At 35.4% G+C, this 21,762-nt stretch overlaps 1 protein-coding gene across 4 annotated transcripts in view; it reads left to right on the top strand.

The window, feature by feature from the left end:
- Positions 1–21,762, top strand: part of USP34 (ubiquitin specific peptidase 34) — a 237,332-nt gene that overhangs the window by 181,370 nt on the left and 34,200 nt on the right. For all 4 annotated transcript variants that reach the window (XM_082643301.1, XM_082643302.1, XM_082643300.1 and 1 more), the window contains 18 exons: positions 991–1,056; positions 2,617–2,763; positions 2,853–2,909; positions 3,005–3,082; positions 3,458–3,552; positions 5,122–5,294; positions 7,943–8,096; positions 9,181–9,259; positions 12,477–12,530; positions 12,643–12,738; positions 14,829–14,893; positions 14,988–15,063; positions 15,155–15,202; positions 15,604–15,669; positions 17,432–17,512; positions 19,668–19,753; positions 20,339–20,507; positions 20,612–20,686. In XM_082643301.1, the coding sequence (XP_082499427.1) occupies positions 991–1,056; positions 2,617–2,763; positions 2,853–2,909; positions 3,005–3,082; positions 3,458–3,552; positions 5,122–5,294; positions 7,943–8,096; positions 9,181–9,259; positions 12,477–12,530; positions 12,643–12,738; positions 14,829–14,893; positions 14,988–15,063; positions 15,155–15,202; positions 15,604–15,669; positions 17,432–17,512; positions 19,668–19,753; positions 20,339–20,507; positions 20,612–20,686 (1,665 nt within the window). The remainder of the gene's footprint in view (positions 1–990; positions 1,057–2,616; positions 2,764–2,852; positions 2,910–3,004; positions 3,083–3,457; positions 3,553–5,121; positions 5,295–7,942; positions 8,097–9,180; positions 9,260–12,476; positions 12,531–12,642; positions 12,739–14,828; positions 14,894–14,987; positions 15,064–15,154; positions 15,203–15,603; positions 15,670–17,431; positions 17,513–19,667; positions 19,754–20,338; positions 20,508–20,611; positions 20,687–21,762) is intronic.

Below are 21,762 nucleotides of genomic sequence, written 5' to 3'. Positions count from 1 at the left end.
CAGAATTTTTTCACCTCCTCCAGGTGAAACTGTACCCATTAGATACTTTACTCCCCATTCTCCCTTCACCCATACCCCTTGCAGCCATTATTCTACTTCCTGTCTCTATGAATTTGACTACTCTAGGTACCTCATATAAGTGGAATCATACAATATTAGCCCCTTTGTGACTGCCTTATTTCACTTAGCATAATGTCTTCAAGATTCATCCACTTTTTCAAAATTTGAATCTCAATTAATGTCCTTTAATATTTAGAGGACTTTCAAAGATCTTGGCCAGTAGTACCCTGCAGTGTTAAGGATCTGCTGCTCTAGAAAAAAATAAAGATATGACTAGATGAGGGTGAGATGTCATTTGTTAATATAATATATTCTTGGGGCTTCCCTGGTGGCGCAGTGGTTGAGAGTCCGCCTGCCGATGCAGGGGACACAGGTTCGTGCCCCGGTCTGGGAAGATCCCACATGCCACGGAGCGGCTGGGCCCGTGAGCCATGGCCGCTGAGCCTGCGCATCCGGAGCCTGCGCTCTGCAACGGGAGAGGCCACAACAGTGAGAGGCCCGCGTACCGCAAAAAAAAAAAAAAAAAAAAAAAAAAAAAAAAATATATATATATATATATATATATATATATATAATATATTCTTTAATATATGGATTTATTTGTGGAAAAGGTGTTTTCTGTTCTTGCAAAATCGCCAACTTGTAAATGCTTCTGTTCAGCATTGAACCAAAAAGTGCTGATCTGGAAAGCAGTTTTAAAATCTCTTTATTCAGTTTCCTTACATAATAGTTATGGCCATATTTGTATAATGAACAAAATACTCCAATTTTTAAAATGCTAAAATTGTTAATGAAAAAATACTGTGCTTTTCCTACATATGGCTAAAATAATGAAAACAGTGTTAAGCACATTGTAATACTTTCTCTTCTAGAATGTCTAATTTACCATCATCATTATGTGTTAATGGAAAGTTTTTTCTTAATTTACAGTATTCTGAAGATATGAAGCACAAGACCACTCTCCTGGAGCTTCAAAAAATGTTTACATATTTAATGGTATGTTTGAGAATTGGGTATGGAAAACTAATTAGATACACCCATTGACCAACGGTGAAAACGTTAATTGGAGTTCATTTGTATTGGCCTGTCCTGACCATATACTCTTATTTTTCCAATTGACTTTGTCAGTTGCTGATATTCTTTGTCAGTGAATTTTAACTGTCATATTTCAGTCATCTACATTTTGTTAATTTATCCTTTGAAGAATTTCTTGTATCTGATCCATTTTTTATCAGAAGGTCACACCTCCCCCCTTAGTCTTAGGGTTTTCCAACTGATTTTTCTTTGTCCTTCTTAATGTCCACCCCCAAAACTATAAAAGTAATTAATCTTTAAAAAACAGCAAATCTAAATATATTACTCCCCTAGTTAAAACTCTTCAGTGGTTCTTTATTATGAAAAGAACAGTATCCAGGTTCAGTCAGGGTGGCACACATCCCCTGTGATTCTGCCCCTCCCCTTTAACCTCCTTTCTTATCCTTCCCCACATCCAGCCTCACCCTGTAGTAACTGTAAGCCTTTTGAAGCCCATCACCCTTTTGCTTCATTGCTTGTGCAGTTATTTATGCTGCTCCTACTGCCTGTGGCACTCTTCCAATAGTACTCTTCTCCATTTTCTTCCATTTCTCATCCTTCAGGAATCAACTTGGTTTTCTTGAGAAAGTCTGTCCTCTAAGAGACCAAAAATTCCACAGAGTATCTCCATGTCACCATAATTCTGTTGTACCAGCACTTGTATTGAAAGTTACTTGTCTCACCTATTAGAATTTGGAGGACAAAGATCTTACCATATTTATTCCCATGTATTTCATCTTGTGAGACTAAATAAGTGAGATTTTTTTTTTTTTTTTTTTTTTTTTTTTTGCGGTATGCGGGCCTCTCACTGCTGTGGCCTCTCCCATTGTGGAGCACAGGCTCCGGACTCACAGGCTCAGCGGCCATGGCTCACGGACCCAGCCGCTCCGCAGCACGTGGGATCTTCCTGGACCGGGGCACGAACCCGTGTTCCCTGCATTGGCAGGTGGACTCTCAACCACTGCACCACCAGGGAAGCCCATAAATGAGATTTTTAACAAAATTAAAAGATGTTAGTTATCCCTTGATTCCACTTATAATCTCCTTTTAACAGAGTTGGAACATGCTATTGAACTGGCAAAGCACTTTTACTGCTCTTTTAAACTACTAAACCAAGGTTCAGTTGATAGGAGAACTTATGCACCCTGCAAAGGCTTTGTATTTTATGCTTCATGATACAAACCTCCATCCTTTGAATCCCAAATTTCTTCCTAGAAATTCCTAGGCTTAAAAAATAAAAATTTCTTAACTTACGGTCATTTAAGCATCTTCTGGCACCGAGACTATTGAACTGAAAAGGCAATCAGAATCAAACAGAAATGAAATAGAAGAGAGCATTTTCATACTTTCTTTGTAGATTTACTACCTGTTTCTTTGTTGTTCATTCAATAACCTTGTGATAATTTTTATTTTTATTTGAGATCTAGATTTATTTGATTGTTTTATAATCCTCCTCCTCACTGCCCTCCTTTTCTTTCACAGGAGAGTGAATGCAAAGCATATAATCCTAGACCCTTTTGTAAAACATACACCATGGATAAGCAGCCTCTGAACACTGGGGAGCAGAAAGATATGACAGAGTTTTTTACTGATCTGATTACTAAAATTGAAGAAATGTCTCCAGAACTGGTTAGTACCAGAACACTTAAGTTTCTTTGAAATTTTTACAGATTTGCTAAATTTTAAATTACTGACTTTCATTTGTATTTTTTTTAAAGAAAAATACTGTCAAAAGTTTGTTTGGAGGTGTAATTACAAACAATGTTGTATCCTTGGTAAGTGTTCTCCCTGTTCTTTGCTTTTTGGAAATCTTAATGTATATTTTAGCTTATTATGATAATTTACCAATTTTTGGCTATTGATTGACTAGGATTGTGAACATGTTAGTCAGACAGCTGAAGAGTTTTACACCGTGAGGTGCCAGGTGGCTGATATGAAGAACATTTATGTGAGTAATGTTGTATATATTTTAAAAATTTTTTTCTGCTTTTAACTATTTGTGTATAGCAGGCTTGTGTTTGTTACCTTGAGAGAAAATTAACTTTCACGTTTTCACCTATTTTCTTCTTGTGATGATACTCAAATAAAAATTAAAGGTAGATCACAAAGCTGATTTTTCCCAATCAAAATTTAAATACTTGAGTTTTTAAAAAATGTAGTAAGATTCAGAGCACCTTGTCAATATTTTTACTAAATTTAAGCATTTGCTTTTTTAAAACATGTTTTCCTCTGTGCATTCTGCCCAAATTGTAATTAATGCTTTTTGTATTTTTGCATGCTGTAAACAATAATGTGAAACTCTTAAGTGTGGTTTTATACACAGGAATCTCTTGATGAAGTTACTATTAAAGATACTTTAGAAGGTGACAACATGTATACTTGTTCTCATTGCGGGAAGAAAGTACGAGCTGAAAAAAGGTACGCTTTTTGAAACGTAATTTTCGTCATTTTGATAAATCATCAAATGGAAGTAAAACACAAACTTAGGATAAATTAATGTTAAACTTTTATGAAAATTATGTGATTAAGGTTATGGTCAGCTGCTTGGAACTCACTCTTATGCAGCAATTTTTCATTCAGTTATGCAAGTAAACTTTCAAGCACTCTTAAATCTTTTCAGATTTTTTTTTTCCTTTTTATTAAGCAGATACTTACCAAGGTCTATATGATTGCTTAGCTCTCTGCCGTGCACTCAGTGGGGCATGATAAAGAGTCTACTCATGAATTGAAGACCTCTGAATCTCTAAAATGAGAGGTTTTTTTCCTTAAGAGCCAGCCATAAGATGCTTGGTTTAGGACAGAGTAATTGGTTGGGTAAAGATGTTTCAGTCCTACCGATGAACATTGAAATTAGATTGAAAGAGCATCTTATGTAGTTCGTTACTAGGAACAAAGGCAGAGAAGTAGTCTGGTTAGATTCAGGCCGTCTCTTCAGATTGTTTATATCTTAATGCATGGTTTCACTGCCCTCCACAAGTCCTTTAGAGATTCTTAGCTGTCAGGATAAAGTTCATACTCTTAACACTACACAGAAGACCCTTCATATCTTGACTTCTTTATACTTCGTAACCTCATCATTTACCAGTCTCCCAAATAAACAATAATGATGAATTTTTAGACTTATTCCATCTGCTTGTGACATCCTTCCCCTACCTTCCTCAACTCCCTAAATTTCCTATTTAAAAGAGAAACTAAGCTCTTGGTTTAAACAAATTTTGTTTTAAATCCTATATACACTGAAGAATTATTCCCTGAAATTCATATTTTTCATAAATCCAAGTTTTTAAGTATATTTTGTTTAAACTGAAAAGAAGTTTTTTACACCTGAACTAGCAGTAAGTCATAGCATAAGATTGAGCTAACCAGTTAACTTGCTCTGCTGCTGTTACTGTTGTGGCTCTGATATGAGGCAACACTCGTTGAACGCTGTTTGCCAGGCAGCATTCTAAAAGTAGTAGGCAGTAGGCACTTTAACTTCCATTTACAAATCAGGAATTAAGCTCTGAGAGGTTAAGTAACTTTTTTAGGGTCATATATCTAGTAAATGATACAGTCAGGCTTTGCAATTCTGCTATACAAAAATAAATGCTTATTTAAGGTGGAAAAGAAAACTCTGAACCAAAAACCTCCTTGCCTTTGAAGTATGACGTGACTCCTTTTTATGCTTCCGTAGCACCTTTCATAGCTTCATCATGGCATATACCATAGTCCCCTATAGGTTTTTCATTTGTTTTCCTATCTAGACACAAGAAGGAAAGTCCTTTCAGAATGGAAAAAGTCATGTAAGAGGGGAATAGATAGATAGATAGATAGATAGATAGGTAGGTAGATAGGTTGATTGATAGATTTAATAAGAACATGATTTAGAGTGCTGTTTATTATTTACTCTGAATTGAATATTGAAATAAGTGTAGTGTAAATGTAATTGATAATAGCTAGAGTACTTCTGAAAGATAATTTTTAACAAATTTTGTTCTTGTCTTTCAGAGCATGTTTTAAGAAATTGCCTCGGATTCTGAGTTTCAATACTATGAGGTATACATTTAATATGGTCACAATGATGAAAGAGAAAGTGAACACACATTTTTCCTTCCCATTACGTTTGGATATGACACCCTATACAGAAGATTTTCTTATGGGAAAGAGTGACAGGAAAGAAGGTAATGGAAAATCTTTCTCTTGCCTATGTTTATTGTAAGTCTTCATGACAAGATAGTCATATTTATAAAGTTGTAATCAACTACACATTTAACAAAATCAAATTGAATCTTATAAAGGAGAATGTTTTTAAAGACAATATGGGCATATTCAGTCAGTTGGCCCATAAACGTTTTGTATCTACTAGGAATGTGTTCTAGGCACCTTTCCAAGTGAATGAGATAAACATGGTTCCTGCCCTTGAAGAACTTAAGTCTGTTGGGCATGGCATATATTAAACAAGGAATTACAAACATGAAGTGTTGTCAGATAGTGAATATATCACAGATTGAGGGGAATCAGGGAGGGCTTTCAGGAGAAGGTGACATTTAAGCAGAGCCTGAGTAAGAGCTAGAGTGAGAGGAGTGGAGAAACTCTAGTAGGGGGCAGGGGGCTGATTAGGGGGTTGATGAGATAGGCAAAAGGGTGGCAGCCAGATCAGTTTTTTTGTAAGCCATCTTAATAATTTTGATCTTTATTTCAATGTGAAACCATTGGAAAATTTTAAGCAGGGAACTGAGATAACCAGGTGGGATCTTGGAAAAGGTTATTCTGACTATAACAATAGAAATGGATTAGAGGATGATAAAAGGAGTGTGGGGAGGCTGTTACGGTAAACCACAGTAATAGTAGCACAGAAGAGAAAGCATACCAACCAGTAGGGTTGGAGAGAAGCGCATGGCAATAGAGTTAGTAGAACTTGATGATTGAATGAATAAATGAATCGAACAAAGTTATTGAACATCTATCCACTATTTAACTTGCTATTTTAGTAATAGGAATATAGTGACAACAAAGAACAAGATCTCTGCCCCTATGAAGCTTACAGTTTAGTCAGTCTACTACTAGAGGAAGGAGAAGTCAAGAAAGGTTTCTGGCTTGATCAGTTAGGTGAATAGTGGGATCAGTATTTCAGGATCTCAAGAAGGAGGGAGTGTGGTCAGAAGTATTGAATACTAAATAAAAGAAACAGTTCCAGTAAGACCATGAGGGAAAATTATCTAACATGTTGAAGATCTCTGGTTATCAGACCAATTTAATTTGGGTGTTGCAGTAGGAAGGTGGATTGCAGCGAATTTGAAATGGCACTTGGTTCGAAAGTAGTTACCTCCCAATTTCTATTATTACGTCCATAAGACCAGTGATTTTCGAACATCTGTGTGTATGCCCCAAGGACCATGACGAGGAATGGAAATAGGTGAGAGGAGAGAAGAAAGCAGAATAGGGCCAGGTCTTACCTTTTCCATTCTTCTTTGGCCAAGAGAAGTTCCATTTTACATAAGAGTCCTGGCAATGTTTTGTTTGTATAGAAAGTTATGCTGATTTAAATTTTTAAGATTTGAAGAGCCACCATATTATACAATTTAGGAAAGAGAACCATATTTTAATCTTTATACTGCATTGCCTGGCACTTAATGAGCATCCAGTAAATGTTTTACTCTCACTAAATAGGAGCTGAGAGGTATAAACAATGAGTGTGGGCTACTTTTTCAAGAGAACATATCTTTCTTTGAAGAGAGAGGATGGTGACTGTGGCTGTGAGGTGATACAGGGTTAAGGGAGAGAACTTTAAAGTTAGAATTGGAGTATGTTTAGAAGTTGCAGGAAATGAGGCAGAAGAGGTAAGTTTGAAAATGGAGACAAAGTTAAGAAGTTGGCATTGTATATATACATCCTACTTTTTAGAACATTTTCAAACCATTTGTAAAATTATAGCAAGACTGCGTAGTAACTGCTTCACTGTATTTTTCATAATGTCTCCATGTGTGGAAATAGCAAAAATTTTTGCCAAGATAAAGGAATTTATTAGGCCACAAGTGATGCATTCAGAGTCAGATCCTAGTACATCCAAACTCCTCAGTCACTGCTCTGACACTCTCAGCCATTTCCTCCTCTTCACCTAATTGTTGCTTCAATTTTCAGGTTAGACTGTGCACTCAGGTTAACCAAATCTGCTCTCACTTATTTGCTTTTGATTATACTTTTCCTTTTGTGATGATGGAAATACAGATCGTAAATCATACATCTTCTGGAGTTTTTTCTTAATATCTCTTGTAATAACTTTTCAAATTGAAATCTCTGTGGGTGGGAAATATATGTTTTGTTTATTTTGTTTCTGTCTACATAAAGCTCCTAATACACAGTATTTTCTATTAAGTGGTAAAACAGTTGGAAGCATGCTGCCAGTACAATGCTCCATTTTCCTATTAGCATGAGACTAATAGGCATAAATATGTTAATACTTTTCAGATCTTGCGTTTGCCTGCTCCTAATAAAGATAATACAAAATGCTTCATTCAGGTTTATCTATTTCAAAAGGAAGAGCCAGATTAAGCAAAAAGGACATATTTTGCATTTACGTATTACATGGAGATTGTCCCTAGTCATGCACTGACACATGGTTGTTTTTCCAGTGACTTGTATAAATGTTCCTTAAAATTGTAGGCTATGAATGGTGAATGACTAGCATATAGGATTGTTTTGTACCTATTTGAATATATAAAGTATGTGCCTATTTCTGTGCATAAAGTATAGTATATAAAGTGATTCTAAGATGTCACTGTGTGCAGTTTTCAAAATTATTGCCATTATTTTATGTAAATCATTCCAGGTTTTAAGGAGGTCAGTGATCATTCAAAAGACACAGAGAGCTATGAGTATGACTTGATAGGAGTGACTGTTCACACAGGAACAGCAGATGGTGGACACTATTACAGCTTCATTAGAGATATAGTCAATCCACATGCTTATAAAAACAATAAATGGTGAGTTTTAAATATTTTATTCTTGGGATTTAAAAAAATCTTTTTTCTTCTGTTTTTAAAGTATAAGCTTATGATAGTTTTCTTCTTGAGATACGTTTTCGGATTCTAGTTTTCTAAGAACTTTATAGTTGGGAAAGGGGGCACATAAAATGTTTAAATGAAAGCTTTCAAAAGACAATATGAATCTATCCTTAAACTTTATACATCTCCAGACTCTTTTGAGAATTTGATAAATTCTCGCCTAAGAAAAATGAACACACTCAAAGTTTTGCACACAACTTTAGATTCACAGACAATATTGCACCTTCCAAATCTTACCTACCTGTGTTCACTTATTCAAAAACTGTTTACTGAATGCCTTTTATAGGGTGGCCACAAAGTCCTTATGTATTCCAGTTAGAAATTACCTGCATACTCCATTTTCTTCACCTTACCTTTCCCTTCTGACACACGTTCTTTTTTATCATCTTTCATCAAGTTAATGGCTGGAAGTCATTCAGTCAGTCCTTAATAGCTGGTTTTTGGTCCTCGGATGTTGTTGAGTAAAGTCTCATGAATTGAGACTATTGATGTGCTAGACATTGTTCTAAATATTGGGGATATTGCTTTGAACAAAGTGTACATTGGTAAATTGATCTGCACTTAATAGAACAGTTTCGTTCAAATATTTCTCACTCTTTAAACCATCATATCCATGGTATCTTTACTTTGTCCATTTGAATATAAATTTTGAAATGGCATCTTTATCGTTGTAAGTTTTCCAAGCTCTTAATGTTTTCTTGTCCGATACATGTTAGAAAGTTATGCAAACTTTTTATTCCTTGCTTTTATGAACTCTTGTTACTCCGAGGTTATAAATAGATCTATCAGATTTTAAGGTGGTTATGACTATGTTGTGAAATAATATTCCCAATTTCTACTGGATTAGAATTGTCGAAACAAGAGCTTAGTTAGAATTTACCACATATTAATAAGTTTGATCAGTATTTGTAATATATTAGAATGTAATCTAAATATTTTAAAAAGAGGCACAATACAGATTTATTACATACATACTTGATCAATACTATATGCTCTGCTTTAGGTATCTTTTTAATGATGCTGAGGTAAAACCTTTTGATTCTGCTCAACTTGCCTCTGAATGTTTTGGTGGAGAGATGACGGTAAGTTTTATTCAAAAGTTATAAATGGTTCATGACTTTCCAAGTGCTTTGCAGTATCATAAAATCCAATAGTAGAGTCATGTAACTTTCTTTTAATTCCTATAATTAAACCTAAAATGTATTTGTTTTTTGTTTAGTATAGTTTAGTATGTTTGGAGCATATACCAGACACTGGAAAATATTTTTTTTGAAAATATATTTTAAATTACTATTTCTTCAACTGATTAAGAGGGTCTGATTAAGAAGGGTTAAGACTTACAATTGAAAAATAATAGTATAGGAATTGAATTACATTTCCACAAGACATCATGATTAAATAAGTTGTTTACTTAAATGCTTTGGGATTAGAACAGAAAGAAATTACTCTTTATTGACTTACTATGAGAAATCTTTGACAAGGAAGTTGGCTTAAGCTAAACTTTAAAGGTTGTTCCTTCAGTGCTTTCTATAACAGTAGCAACAACCTGGTTATTACTAGTGACAGGATAGAAAAAGGTTATCTGTTTTGTAATTATCAGTTAAGATATAAGAAAAGACAATTAGGTTGGAGTAGTGTTATAATAATTTCACTTCTTCATATGCAGTTTACCCTAGTACCAATTTTCTGAAAACTTTAAAAATAGCCTGTTGATTCTCACAAGTCAAGCATTAGAAAGTAATTTCTATTTCATAAAGAAGCTCAGATAAAGTTATATTTCCCTTTAATAGCCATGTTTATTGTGAAATAACTGGTCACATTCTGGATTTTAATGAAAAGGCTTTCTTAACTGCTCTTTGATGCTCTTACGTACTATTCTGAATAGAAAAGGAAAATTAGAAAAATTCCTAACACTTGGAAAATGAGTAGAAGGAAGGAAATAATGAGTTACCATTGAAGCCATAACTAAACCTATTGCATCTCTAGATGTTATTCCTAGAATATTTCCTCAAAAAAAGAAAGAAAAGATAAACAAGTAAACAGTGCAAAACTCTTCTTTTAAAAGGTAGTTTTTCAGATTGCATCCCCATTTTATTAAGTTTTATATATTTGAAGAGAAATTAAGGAAAAAAATCCCATTCACCATTGCAACAAAAAGAATAAAAATCCCTAGGAATAAACCTACCTAAGGAGGTAAAAGACCTGTACTCAGAAAACTGTAAGACACTGATGAAAGAAATCAAAGATGACACAAACAGATGGAGAGATATACCATGTTCTTGGATTGGAAGAATCAATATTGTGAAAATGACTATACTACCCAAAGCAATCTACAGATTCAATGCAATCCCTATCAAACTACCAATGGCATTCTTCACAGAATTAGAACAAAAAATCTTACAATTCGTATGGAAACACAAAAGACCCCGAATAGCCAAAGCAATCTTGAGAAAGAAAAACGGAGCTGGAGGAATCAGGCTCCCCAACTTCAAACTAATCCAAAAGGTACAGTAATCAAGACAGTATGGTACTGGCACAAAAACAGAAATATAGATCAGTGCTACAGGATAGAATGCCCAGAGGTAAACCCATGTACATATGGGCACCTAATTTACGACAAAGGAGGCAGGAACATACAATGGAGAAAAGACAGCCTCTTCAATAAGTGGTGCTGGGAAAACTGGGCAGCTACATGTAAAAGAATGAAATCAGAACACTACCTAACACCATACACAAAAATAAACTCCAAATGCATTAAAGACTTAAATGTAAGACCAGACACTATAAAACTTTTAGAGGAAAACATAGGAAAAACACTCTTTGACATAAACCACAGCAAGATCTTTCTTGACCCACCTCCTAGAGTAACAGAAATAAAAACAAAAATAAACAAATGGGACTTAAAAGCTTTTGCACAGCAAAGGAAACCATAAACAAGACAAAAAGACAACCCGCAGAATGGGAGAAAATATTTGCAGATGAAACAACAGACAAAGGATTAATCTCCAAAATATACAAACAGCTCGTGGAGTTCAATATCAAAAAAACAAACAATCCAGTTAGAAAATGGGCAGAAGACCTAAATAGACATTTCACCAAGGAAGACATAGAGACAGCCAAGAGGCACATGAAAAGATGCTCAACATCACTAATTATTAGAGAACTGCAAATCAAAACTACAATGAGGTATCACCTCACGCCAGTCAGAATGGCCATTATCAAAAAAGCTAGAAACAGTAAATGCTGGAAAGGGTGTGGTGAAACGGGAACCCTCCTACACTGCTGGTGGGAATGTAAATTGATACAGCCACTAAAAAAAACAGTATGGAGGTTCCTTAAAAAACTAAAAATAGAATGCCATATGACCCAGCAATCCCACTACTGGGCATATACCTTGAGAAAACCATAATTCAAAAAGAGACATGCACCACAGTGTTCATTGCAGCACTATTTACAATAGCCAGGTCATGGAACGAATCTAAATGTCCATTGACAGATGAATGGATAAAGAAGATGTGGCACATATATACAATGGAATATTACTCAGCTATAAAAAGAAATGAAATTCAGTTATTTGTAGTGAGGTGGATGGACCTAGAGTCTGACATATAGAGCGAAGTAAGTCAGAAAGAGAAAAACAAATACCGTATGCTAACGCACATATATGGAGTCAAAAGAAAATGATACTGATGAACCTAGTTGCAGGGCAGGAATAAAGGGGTAGGCATAGAGAACGGACTTGATGACATGGGGTGGGAGGGCGAAGCTGGGGCGAAGTGAGAGTAGCATCAACATATATACACTACCGAATGTGAAATAGTTGACTGGTGGGAAGCAGCAGCATAGCACAGGGAGATCGGCTTGGTGCTTTGCGATGACCTAGAGGGGTGGGATAGGGAGGATGGGAGGGAGGCTCAAGAGGGAGGGGATATGGGGATGTGTGTATGCATATGGCTGATTCACTTTGTTGTGCAACAGAAACTAACACGGTATCGTGAAACAATTATATTCCAATAAAGATCTATTTTTTAAAAATAGTTTCTCAGATTGCAAGTCCATTTTATTAAGCTTTATATTATTGATGGTAAAGTACCTTAAAAATGTTCTGAATTTTTTTTTAAAGTACATACTCCTAGCCAAAAACTTCTATCAAAGATTTTTCTGAATATAATGCTATTTGAGAACTATTTACAAAGTTGCTATAAAGTATAAAATAGCTATTTATGAAATACTTTATATATAAATATAGCTGAGTGTACCCATTTCTTAAAGAAGGAAAACTTTCATTTTTTTAAACAGACCAAGACCTATGATTCTGTTACAGATAAATTTATGGATTTCTCCTTTGAAAAGGTAACCATTTCTTTCATGTATAATTGCACATTGTTTTCTGACTTCCATGTTATCTACTTTTGTAGTTATACTATGTCAAAATGAAAATATACTTTTTTTTTCCCTCTTAAAGACACACAGTGCTTATATGCTGTTTTACAAACGCATGGAACCAGAGGAAGAAAATGGCAAAGAATACAAATTTGATGTTTCATCTGAATTACTAGAGGTATGAGTTAATTTAACTTTAGCAACAATTTAAAAGCATTTTAAGTATTTATGCAAGTATTAGTTCTAGAATATAAAAGCAGGCTATATAAACAACACCATTAGTATCTGTAATCCGAGGTAGGCCTTAACCCTGTTTACAGATAGTCTCGGTAATACTGACATACAACAGGTGAATGTAAAGTGAAAGAGATTAAAGGGAGTGGAAAACAATTATTAGTAATAATTGAAGAAAAATAAGAAAGGTAAAAATGGTTGATGGAATAAGCGCAAGCTCACAATTAACTTGTATGGTTGGTGATATTCTTGGATTGGGTGATAGGACTGTGAATGTTCCTTTTCTTACACTTCATGTTATACACAAGCGTACAGTGTATTTTAAATGCATTTAAAATATGTATTATATATATTTTAATATGTGTCTCATTTGTAGTAATGAGCTCTCTTCGTTTTGTAATGTAGTTAAGTGATAATGTTAGGGGTTTATAAAAAGTGTGCACACTCGATGTATGTTGTATCATTGTTGTAAACTGACTTGGCCAAAAGTACAAAAAAATAAATCTCCAGAAAGGTATACCTGATACAAGTGTACTTTTCCATGTAGACAATTAAACTTTTACTCTCTGACTGATTGATATTTGCACTATTGTGGTCAAGTCTTAAAACTGAGTGGATTTTGTTCCCCAAACACTTTTTTTTTTTTTTTTTTGCGGTACGCGGGCCTCTCCCGGCCGTGGCCTCCCCCGTTGCGGAACACAGGCCCCGGACGCGCAGGCTCAGCGGCCATGGCTCACGGGCCCAGCCGCTCCGCGGCATGTGGGATCCTCCCAGACCAGGGCATGAACCCGCATCCCCTGCATCAGCAGGCGGACTCCCAACCACTGTGCCACCAGGGAAGCCCCCCAAACACTTTTAATGGTATCTTGCCTACCTGTAATTTACTGATAAAGAGCCAAGAATATTATCTTCTTCCACACCCTCTAAATTAGGTTTACCAGCAGAATTAGATGCTTCACTAGATGTCAAGCTATTAAACTCACCTATTTATACAAAGATTTATTTCAACTGCTATCATAATAGCAAAATAAAATAGATTATAATCATCATTATGTGCAAGACTTTGTGTCCCCAGGGTATTCAGACAAATGTACACCATGTTCTAGATGAGGACCCAACAGTATTTAAAGATAGCCACCCACATGTGAAATAAAATGAAATTTTACATAAAACCTTAATGATGTACAGTTGGCATTTGAAGAACACAGGCTTGAACTGTGAGGGTCCACTTACACGTGGTTTTGGGTTTTTTTTTTTCAATAAATACAGGATCTATAAGTAAACGTGAATTTCTTTTTCACATTGTTTTCTTTTTTTTTAAATTTTATTTATTTTTGGCCGCGTTGGGTCTTCGTTGCTGCACGTGGGCTTTCTCTAGTTGCAGCGAGCACGGTGTGCAGGCTTCTCATTGTGGTGGCTCCTCATTGCGGAACACAGGCTCTAGGCGTGTGGGCTTCAGTAGTTGTGGCTTGCAGGCTCTAGAGCACAGGCTCAGTAGTTATGGTGCACGGGCTTAGTTGCTCTGTGGCATGTGGGATCTTCCCAGACCAGGGCATGAACCTGTGTCGCCTGCATTGGCAGGCAGATTCTTAACCACTGTGCCACCAGGGACATCCCTTATTTTGCCAGTTTTTAAACATAAACCTGTCTCTCATAAACTGTTCTTACCAAAATATCAGCCTACCATAGTTTTCATGTATGTTACCAATGTTAACATAATTTTATTCATTATATATTTGCTCTTCAGACAGATGGGATTTCAGAGTTCTTACTTACAAAAATTTAATAAATAAATTTAAAAAAAAAGAAACAACGTGATCGCTTGAGGTAACCAGATAAGTAATGATAAATTGGATCAGGTTTAGTAACAACTTCCATATTCCATTTACCTGGAAAAAAGTCAACATGAATTTTAAGTGCATGTATATTTTTTGTTTCTTCTAGAGCAAGTCTTATTTTGTCTAATAAAAATATTGGTAAAATGTTATGAAGCAAATGCTTTCTGATGTCTAATGTTAACATTTTTTTCTTCAGTGGATTTGGCATGATAACATGCAGTTTCTTCAAGACAAAAACATTTTTGAACATACATATTTTGGGTAAGCTTGGCAGATTTAATAAGATTTTTTTTGTTACACATTTTTTAAAAATCTTATTTTGTAAGAATTTTAACCTATTGTTTTCAAATTCTAGGTTTATGTGGCAGTTGTGTAGTTGTATTCCCAGTACATTACCAGATCCTAAAGCTGTGTCCTTAATGACAGCAAAGGTAATATATGTATAGACTTAGGTAATTTCTTCAAAATTGGTGACTTTAAAATAATTAAATCTTTTTTGCTTAATTTTATCTTTTCTTGCAGTTAAGCACTTCCTTTGTCCTAGAGACATTTATTCATTCAAAAGAAAAGGTATGTGTTTTATTTCGTAAACTTTGTGCCATTCATGTCATTTATCAGATATCTTTTTTTTTTAATTTAATTTTTGGCTGCGTTGGGTCTTCGTTACTGCGTGGTCTTTCTCTAGTCGCAATGAGCAGGGGCTACTCTTCATTGCGGTGCACAGCCTTCTCATTGTGGTGGCTTCTCCTGTTGTGGAGCACGGGCTTCAGTAGTTGTGGCTCATGGGCTCTAGAGCACAGGCTCAGTAGTTGGAGCGCATGGGCTTAGTTGCTCCACGGCATGTGGGATCTTCCCGGGCCAGGGCCTGAACCCGTGTCCCCTGCATTGACAGGTGGATTCTTAACCACTGCACCACCAGGGAAGCCCCAGATATTACCTAATACCTTCAGTAACTTCTTTTTCTTTTTTAGCCCACAATGCTTCAGTGGATTGAACTGTTGACCAAACAATTTAATAATAGTCAAGCAGCTTGTGAGGTGAGGTGAAAAATTCAACAAATAATGCATAGCTTAAGATTCACTTTCTTGTTTTCTTTTATTCTTAACTTAGATGCTATAACAAAATTGTTTTATCTATTATAAATCATAGGGAGCCAGTGTAAGTTGTTCCTAAAATTACTTGATTGCCAAGAGAAATTTATAATTACTGTATCAAATTCATTACATTGATTAAATAATTGATTTTTAAGTTACTTAAAAATCCTTGGGTTCCCCCCCACCATGTATTGGAAGGAAAAAGTATAGAAAATTCAGAACTGTACCAGATATTTCTTAACTACTTCTGCATGCTACCAGAAAATACTGAAAAATGCATATCTCCCTTCCCCCTCTGAATAAAAATGCATATATCCCAGTAGGTCAGTTTATGTCCTATTTTATCTTTTCCCATATTACATTATAAGAGAAACATACATCCCTAAGGATAGTATGCACACAGGTAATAAACACTTAGCCATATTGCCATCTTACTATCGTTTATCATGTGTGATGATCTCCCAGAGTGGTGTGTACCTTTCTAGGAATGCAAGTCTTATAAATTCCCAGAAGTGGGAGACAGCAGCGTAGTGTACAATAGATGAAATTAGTTGAAGATTTTTTTCAGATATAGAAGGTTTTTAGAAAGATTTTATTTTTTTGTTTTTTTCAGTCGGTTTGTTTGAATTAGTATTGAAACAAGGTCCACATTTTGCTTTTGTCTTGTAAATCTCTTTTCATCTATAATACAGTTGACCCTTGGACAACACGGGTTTGAACTGTGTGGGTCCACTCATACACAGATTTTTTCAGTAAATACGTACAGTACCATACAATCTGTGGTTGGTTAAATCTGAGAATGTGGAGGAACCTAAGATACAGAAGGTCAACTATGGGACTTGGGTATCTGCAGATTTTCGTGTATGCTGGGGCTCCATACCAAGGAGCAACTGTAGTTACCTTCTTTTTTTTTTTTCCCCTCCGTACCACTTTCTCATTTGTTCTGCAGGATTTTCCACATGCTGGCTTTGATCTAGTGCATCCTTTGGTTGTTATTTAACATATTCCTCTATTCCCTTCCCTCTTGATGATTTTTAAAAAACTGTTCGGTAAAAAAAAAAGAAACAAAAAAAAAACTGTTCAGTATATGCAGAAGCTTGATAAGGTCATAAATTTTTTTTGTTTTTGTTTTTTTTTAATAAAGTTGCGGCTTCAGTTTTTTCACTAAGGATTTGCCTCTGGAACTCTCTCAAGGAGTTAAAATTCCCTACAGTTGTCAGTAATTACGTGTGTGCATAAACAGGCAGTACAGTTCAATAGAGGAGTTAAATATGTGATTAAGAGATACCTTGAAATTAATTGTCTTAGCTAAGCGTGAAGAAGAGTGTTTTTTGTTATCAACAGAACATAAATTGGTTTTAAACAGAAAGTTTATCATACTCAGATCGTATATTATTAATAGGAACAAAAAATTCTGCAGTGTGACATTTATGAAGTCTAAGAGGAAAATAGTATTTGACTTTATTAAGAACTGCAGGTTGTCATCATGTAGGTTCTACACCATAATGTAAATGGCATCCATGGAATTCTGTATTGAGATGACCTTGATTATGACTTTAGACATTTTAGATTTTACACTTTCTACCAATTGAAGAATCTTTTTTGGTAAGAATTCAAATGTCAACTAGAATTAAAATCTTTGTGTGATTTTTATCCCAATTGACAAGTATTGATTGATTGTTAAAATCACACTATTTACTTACAGTGGTTTTTGGACCGCATGGCTGATGATGATTGGTGGCCAATGCAGATACTAATTAAGTGCCCTAATCAAATTGTGAGACAGGTAAGAAAAAATTTATTTGGAAAAGAAGTGGCTTTCAAGTTTGTTCTGAATTTGCCTGTGAATATATTTTAACCCAGCATTGAAAGTAGTTTGAAAAGATCGACCTCTTATCACAAAAGTCATTTTGCTCTTATTTTCACCAGCTTCTTTTGGCAAATCAGCTATCATTCCAGTCAAGTGATTAAAATCATTCACATTTCCTGGTTATAGGAAGATAGCTATAACTGCCTATTTTCTCAGATCCTACTTTGATGTATGAGTTGTACTGATTCTTATTCAGATCCTTAGATATTCTAACCATGGTAGGGTACTGTAATGGCCTTGAAAGTTAAATGAATAGTGTATAACTTATTTCTGTGACAGATTCTCAACTGTCACATGAATCAATTTGTTTTTCTTAAATCATTGGAAAAATTAACAAGGAAGAAAAATACATATGCATTTATGACACAAAACCAAAAATTTAATCTGAAATATGCTACTTTCAGTTATAATTGAGATACAATTCTTTTTTTTTTTTTTTTTTTTTTTGCCGTACGCGTGCCTCTCACTGTCGTGGCCTCTCCCGTTGCGGAGCACAGGCTCCGGACACGCAGGCTCCGGACTTGCTGGCTCAGCGGCCATGGCTCACGGGCCCAGCCGCTCCACGGCACGTGGGATCTTCCCGGACCGGGACACGAACCCGTGTCCCCTAGCATCGGCAGACGGACTCCCAACCACTAGCGCCACCAGGGAAGCCCGAGATACAATTCTTATATCATAAAATTTAGCAAAACTTCTCAAAGTGTAAAATTTACTGGTTTTTAGTATATTCCCAAACATGTGACCATCATCTATCTAATTTTATAACACCCCCAAAAGAAATCCCATACTTACGAGCAATCACTTCCATTTTATCCTGTCCCTTCTCTGCAGCCCCTGGCCACCGTTAATACACTTTCTGCCTCTTTGGGTTTGCCTATTCTCACCATTTCATTTGAATAGAATCACACAGTATGTGGTCTTTTGTGACTGGCCTTCTTGATTTAACAATGTTTTCAAGGTTTACCCATGTTGTGACTTGTATCTGTACTTTATTTCTTCTTATTGCCAAGTAATATTCTATATACCAAATTTTGTTTATCTTTTCAGCAGTTGATGAACATTAGTGATGTTTCCACTTCTTTGCTGTTTTGAATAACACTGCTCTGAACATAGGTGTACAGATATTTGTGTGGACATGTGTTTTCAGTTCTTTTGGATATATACATAGGAGTGAACTGCTGGGTTGTAACATTCTTAGGGACTACCAAACTTTTTTTCATGATGTCTGCACCAGTTTACATTCCCACCAGCAATCTGTGAAGGTTCCAGTTTTGCTACATCTTCTTCAACATTTGTTTATTGTCTTCTTGATTTTAGCCATTCTAATGGGTGTGAAGTAGTATCTCATTGTAGTTTTGGTTTGCATTTCCTTAACAATTAATGATAGTAAACATCTTTTCGTGTGCTTATTGGCCATTTGTATATCTTAATCCATATTTTTTGGATAAACTTAAATCACATTTCCTTCTCCTAGTCATTGAAATTCTGATAAGCAGCTGTCCTGCCCTACTCCACTCTTCTGAAAGAGATGGATACCAAGTTTTCTTTCCTCTGTATCTCCACTAGTAAAGGAGGTTTCATGAAGCTTTGTATTTGGTAATCTCTATTACTGAAACCTATAATTTGTTTTTGCTTTTTCCCTTATAAAATTGTTTACAAGCTAACTCTACCTTTTATCTTCAGTCTGTAGTTGAGACTCCAGGAAAGCTTTAGAATGTCAAAAGGTAATCTGTGGGCAAAATATAAATGGGTAGCAGAATTTTTTTTTTTTTTTTTTTTTTTTTTTGCGGTACGCAGGCCTCTCACTGTTGTGGCCTCTCCCGTTGCGGAGCACAGGCTCCAGACGCACAGGCTCAGCGGCCATGGCTCACGGGCCCAGCCGCTCCGCGGCATGTGGGATCTTCCCGGACCAGGGCACGAACCCGTGTCCCCTGCATTGGCAGGCGGACTCTCAACCACTGCGCCACCAGGGAAGCCCAGGGTAGCAGAATTTTTAATCATGTTCATTTTTCAGTGTCTTTGTTACCTGATGTAAGTTGACTCTTAGGTTGTCCTCTCTTTTCATCTCTAGATGTTTCAGCGTTTGTGTATCCATGTGATTCAGAGACTTAGACCTGTGCATGCTCATCTCTATCTACAGCCAGGAATGGAAGATGGGTAAGAAGTATACCTTTTGAACTGGAATATTTATTTATTTATTTATTTATTTAACATATTTATTTATTTATTTGGCTGTGCCGGGTCTTAGTTTCATTGCGGCATGCGAACTCTTAATTGCAGCATGCATGTGGGATCTAATTCCCTGACCACGGATCGAACCCGGGCCCCCTGCACTGGGAACACGGAGTCTTAACCACCAGACCACCAGGGAAGTCCCTGAACATTTTATTTTTAAGTTTTTTGATGATCTGCCTATGAAGTATTTTTAAGTATCCACACTGAAATATTTAGGTTCTCCTATTTAAAAATAATCTGTAATAATATAAATCAAGAAGGAAAACTTTTGTTTTATTTTTATTTAATTGCATTTTCAAAATCCTCTACAAGTAACCTTGACTTAATCTTTTTGTTTTGATTTCAGCGAGACATGATAACTGGAATCCAACTATTTGTATTATTATAATTGGTATTCATTATTACAAAGATGAAAGATAAATTCAGGTTTTTAAAATATTTCTCCTCCCAAAATATCTATCCCCAGACTTCATACTTTCTCTAAGATATATAAAATTGTGTTTTCAGGTCTGATGATATGGATGCTTCAGTTGAAGATATAGGTGGTCGTTCATGTGTCACTCGATTTGTGAGAACTCTGTTATTAATCATGGAACATGGTGTAAAGCCTCACAGTAAACATCTTACAGAATATTTTGCCTTCCTTTACGAATTTGCCAAAATGGGTGAAGAAGAGGTGAGGCTATATCTTGTTTATTTCTGGTATTATGTACTTATTTTCAGTATTTGAAACTTAATTGTTTTTATTTTATATTTTTAAATCAATTTTTTTATTTTTAGAGCCAGTTTTTGCTTTCACTGCAAGCCATATCTACAATGGTACATTTTTACATGGGAACCAAAGGGCCTGAAAATGTAAGTACAATTCTGTCTCATATCAGGGATTTAGAGGCCATGTTTTCAAGTTTGCATCATAGAAAGATACTAGATTCCTTTGAAGTCCCTTCTAGCCCTGATATTAAATGATTTTAAGGGTCTAAGTTTGGTTGATATTTTTAATGGATATAGCAAGAGAAGACACAGTCAAGTGATAAATTTCACTGGTATGGCCCTGGATCAAAGCAAATAAATTTAGGCAAAATGACCATCACCTGCTTTAGGGTCTTATCAGTAGCATGTTGTGTTTTGGTGAACATTTTTGCTGGCCATGTTTTTAAAGCCCTTTGCTATATTAAGTCTGTCAGTCTTCCAAAAATTCAATTCATAATATTAAAACTATTACATCAATTTTGTGTTGTCTGTAATGACCACATTGGATTGAATGCTCTATCTTATTTAATCCTTGTTGCAGCCCTAAGAGGTAAGTACTGTTGTCATCTCCATTTTACAGATGGGGAACTTGAGGCATAAAGAAGTTAACTTGTTTTAGATCACAGTGAGTTAGGCTTTGATCCTTGGTTAGACTCTTGAACGAAACTGTTAGCCACTGTGCTGTAATGGTTCTCCAAATATGTACTGTTATTATCTAATTTCAGCCTAGATGGCTACTTATTTAGACTGCTTTTCTTTTGCTTTGTTAGATCATAAAATCTTTACAGTGTTGCATTTCAAACCCCAAATGAATATCTCTTTGAAATACCTACTGTTTGGATTATCTGAAAACTGCAAATACGGATTCCTTAATTTGTGTAACTGGTATTTTTATTAAATATGAAATACCATTTTATCATACTCATATAAATTTTGTTCCTGATTTATCTTCCAAAGAGCTTGCCTGTAAGAAAAAAAATTATTATTAAAGAATTTATATCTTTAGGTAAGGTAAATACAGTATTGGGAATTATTGTTCTTTACAGTTCTGCCTGTTAAATCTAAAATTGTCCTGAATGTGGTTTAGACTTTTAAAGTTAGGGTTAGGCCTTTGAGTGGTTATTTTTCACAATACATGCTCCTGCCACTGTCTACCCTGCATTGTTATGTAAGACAATCAA

This window comes from Mesoplodon mirus (assembly GCF_964341445.2).
Source record: "Mesoplodon mirus genome assembly, chromosome: 14".
Taxonomy (NCBI): domain Eukaryota; kingdom Metazoa; phylum Chordata; class Mammalia; order Artiodactyla; family Ziphiidae; genus Mesoplodon; species Mesoplodon mirus.
This window is presented reverse-complemented; position numbering and strand designations above follow the sequence as displayed.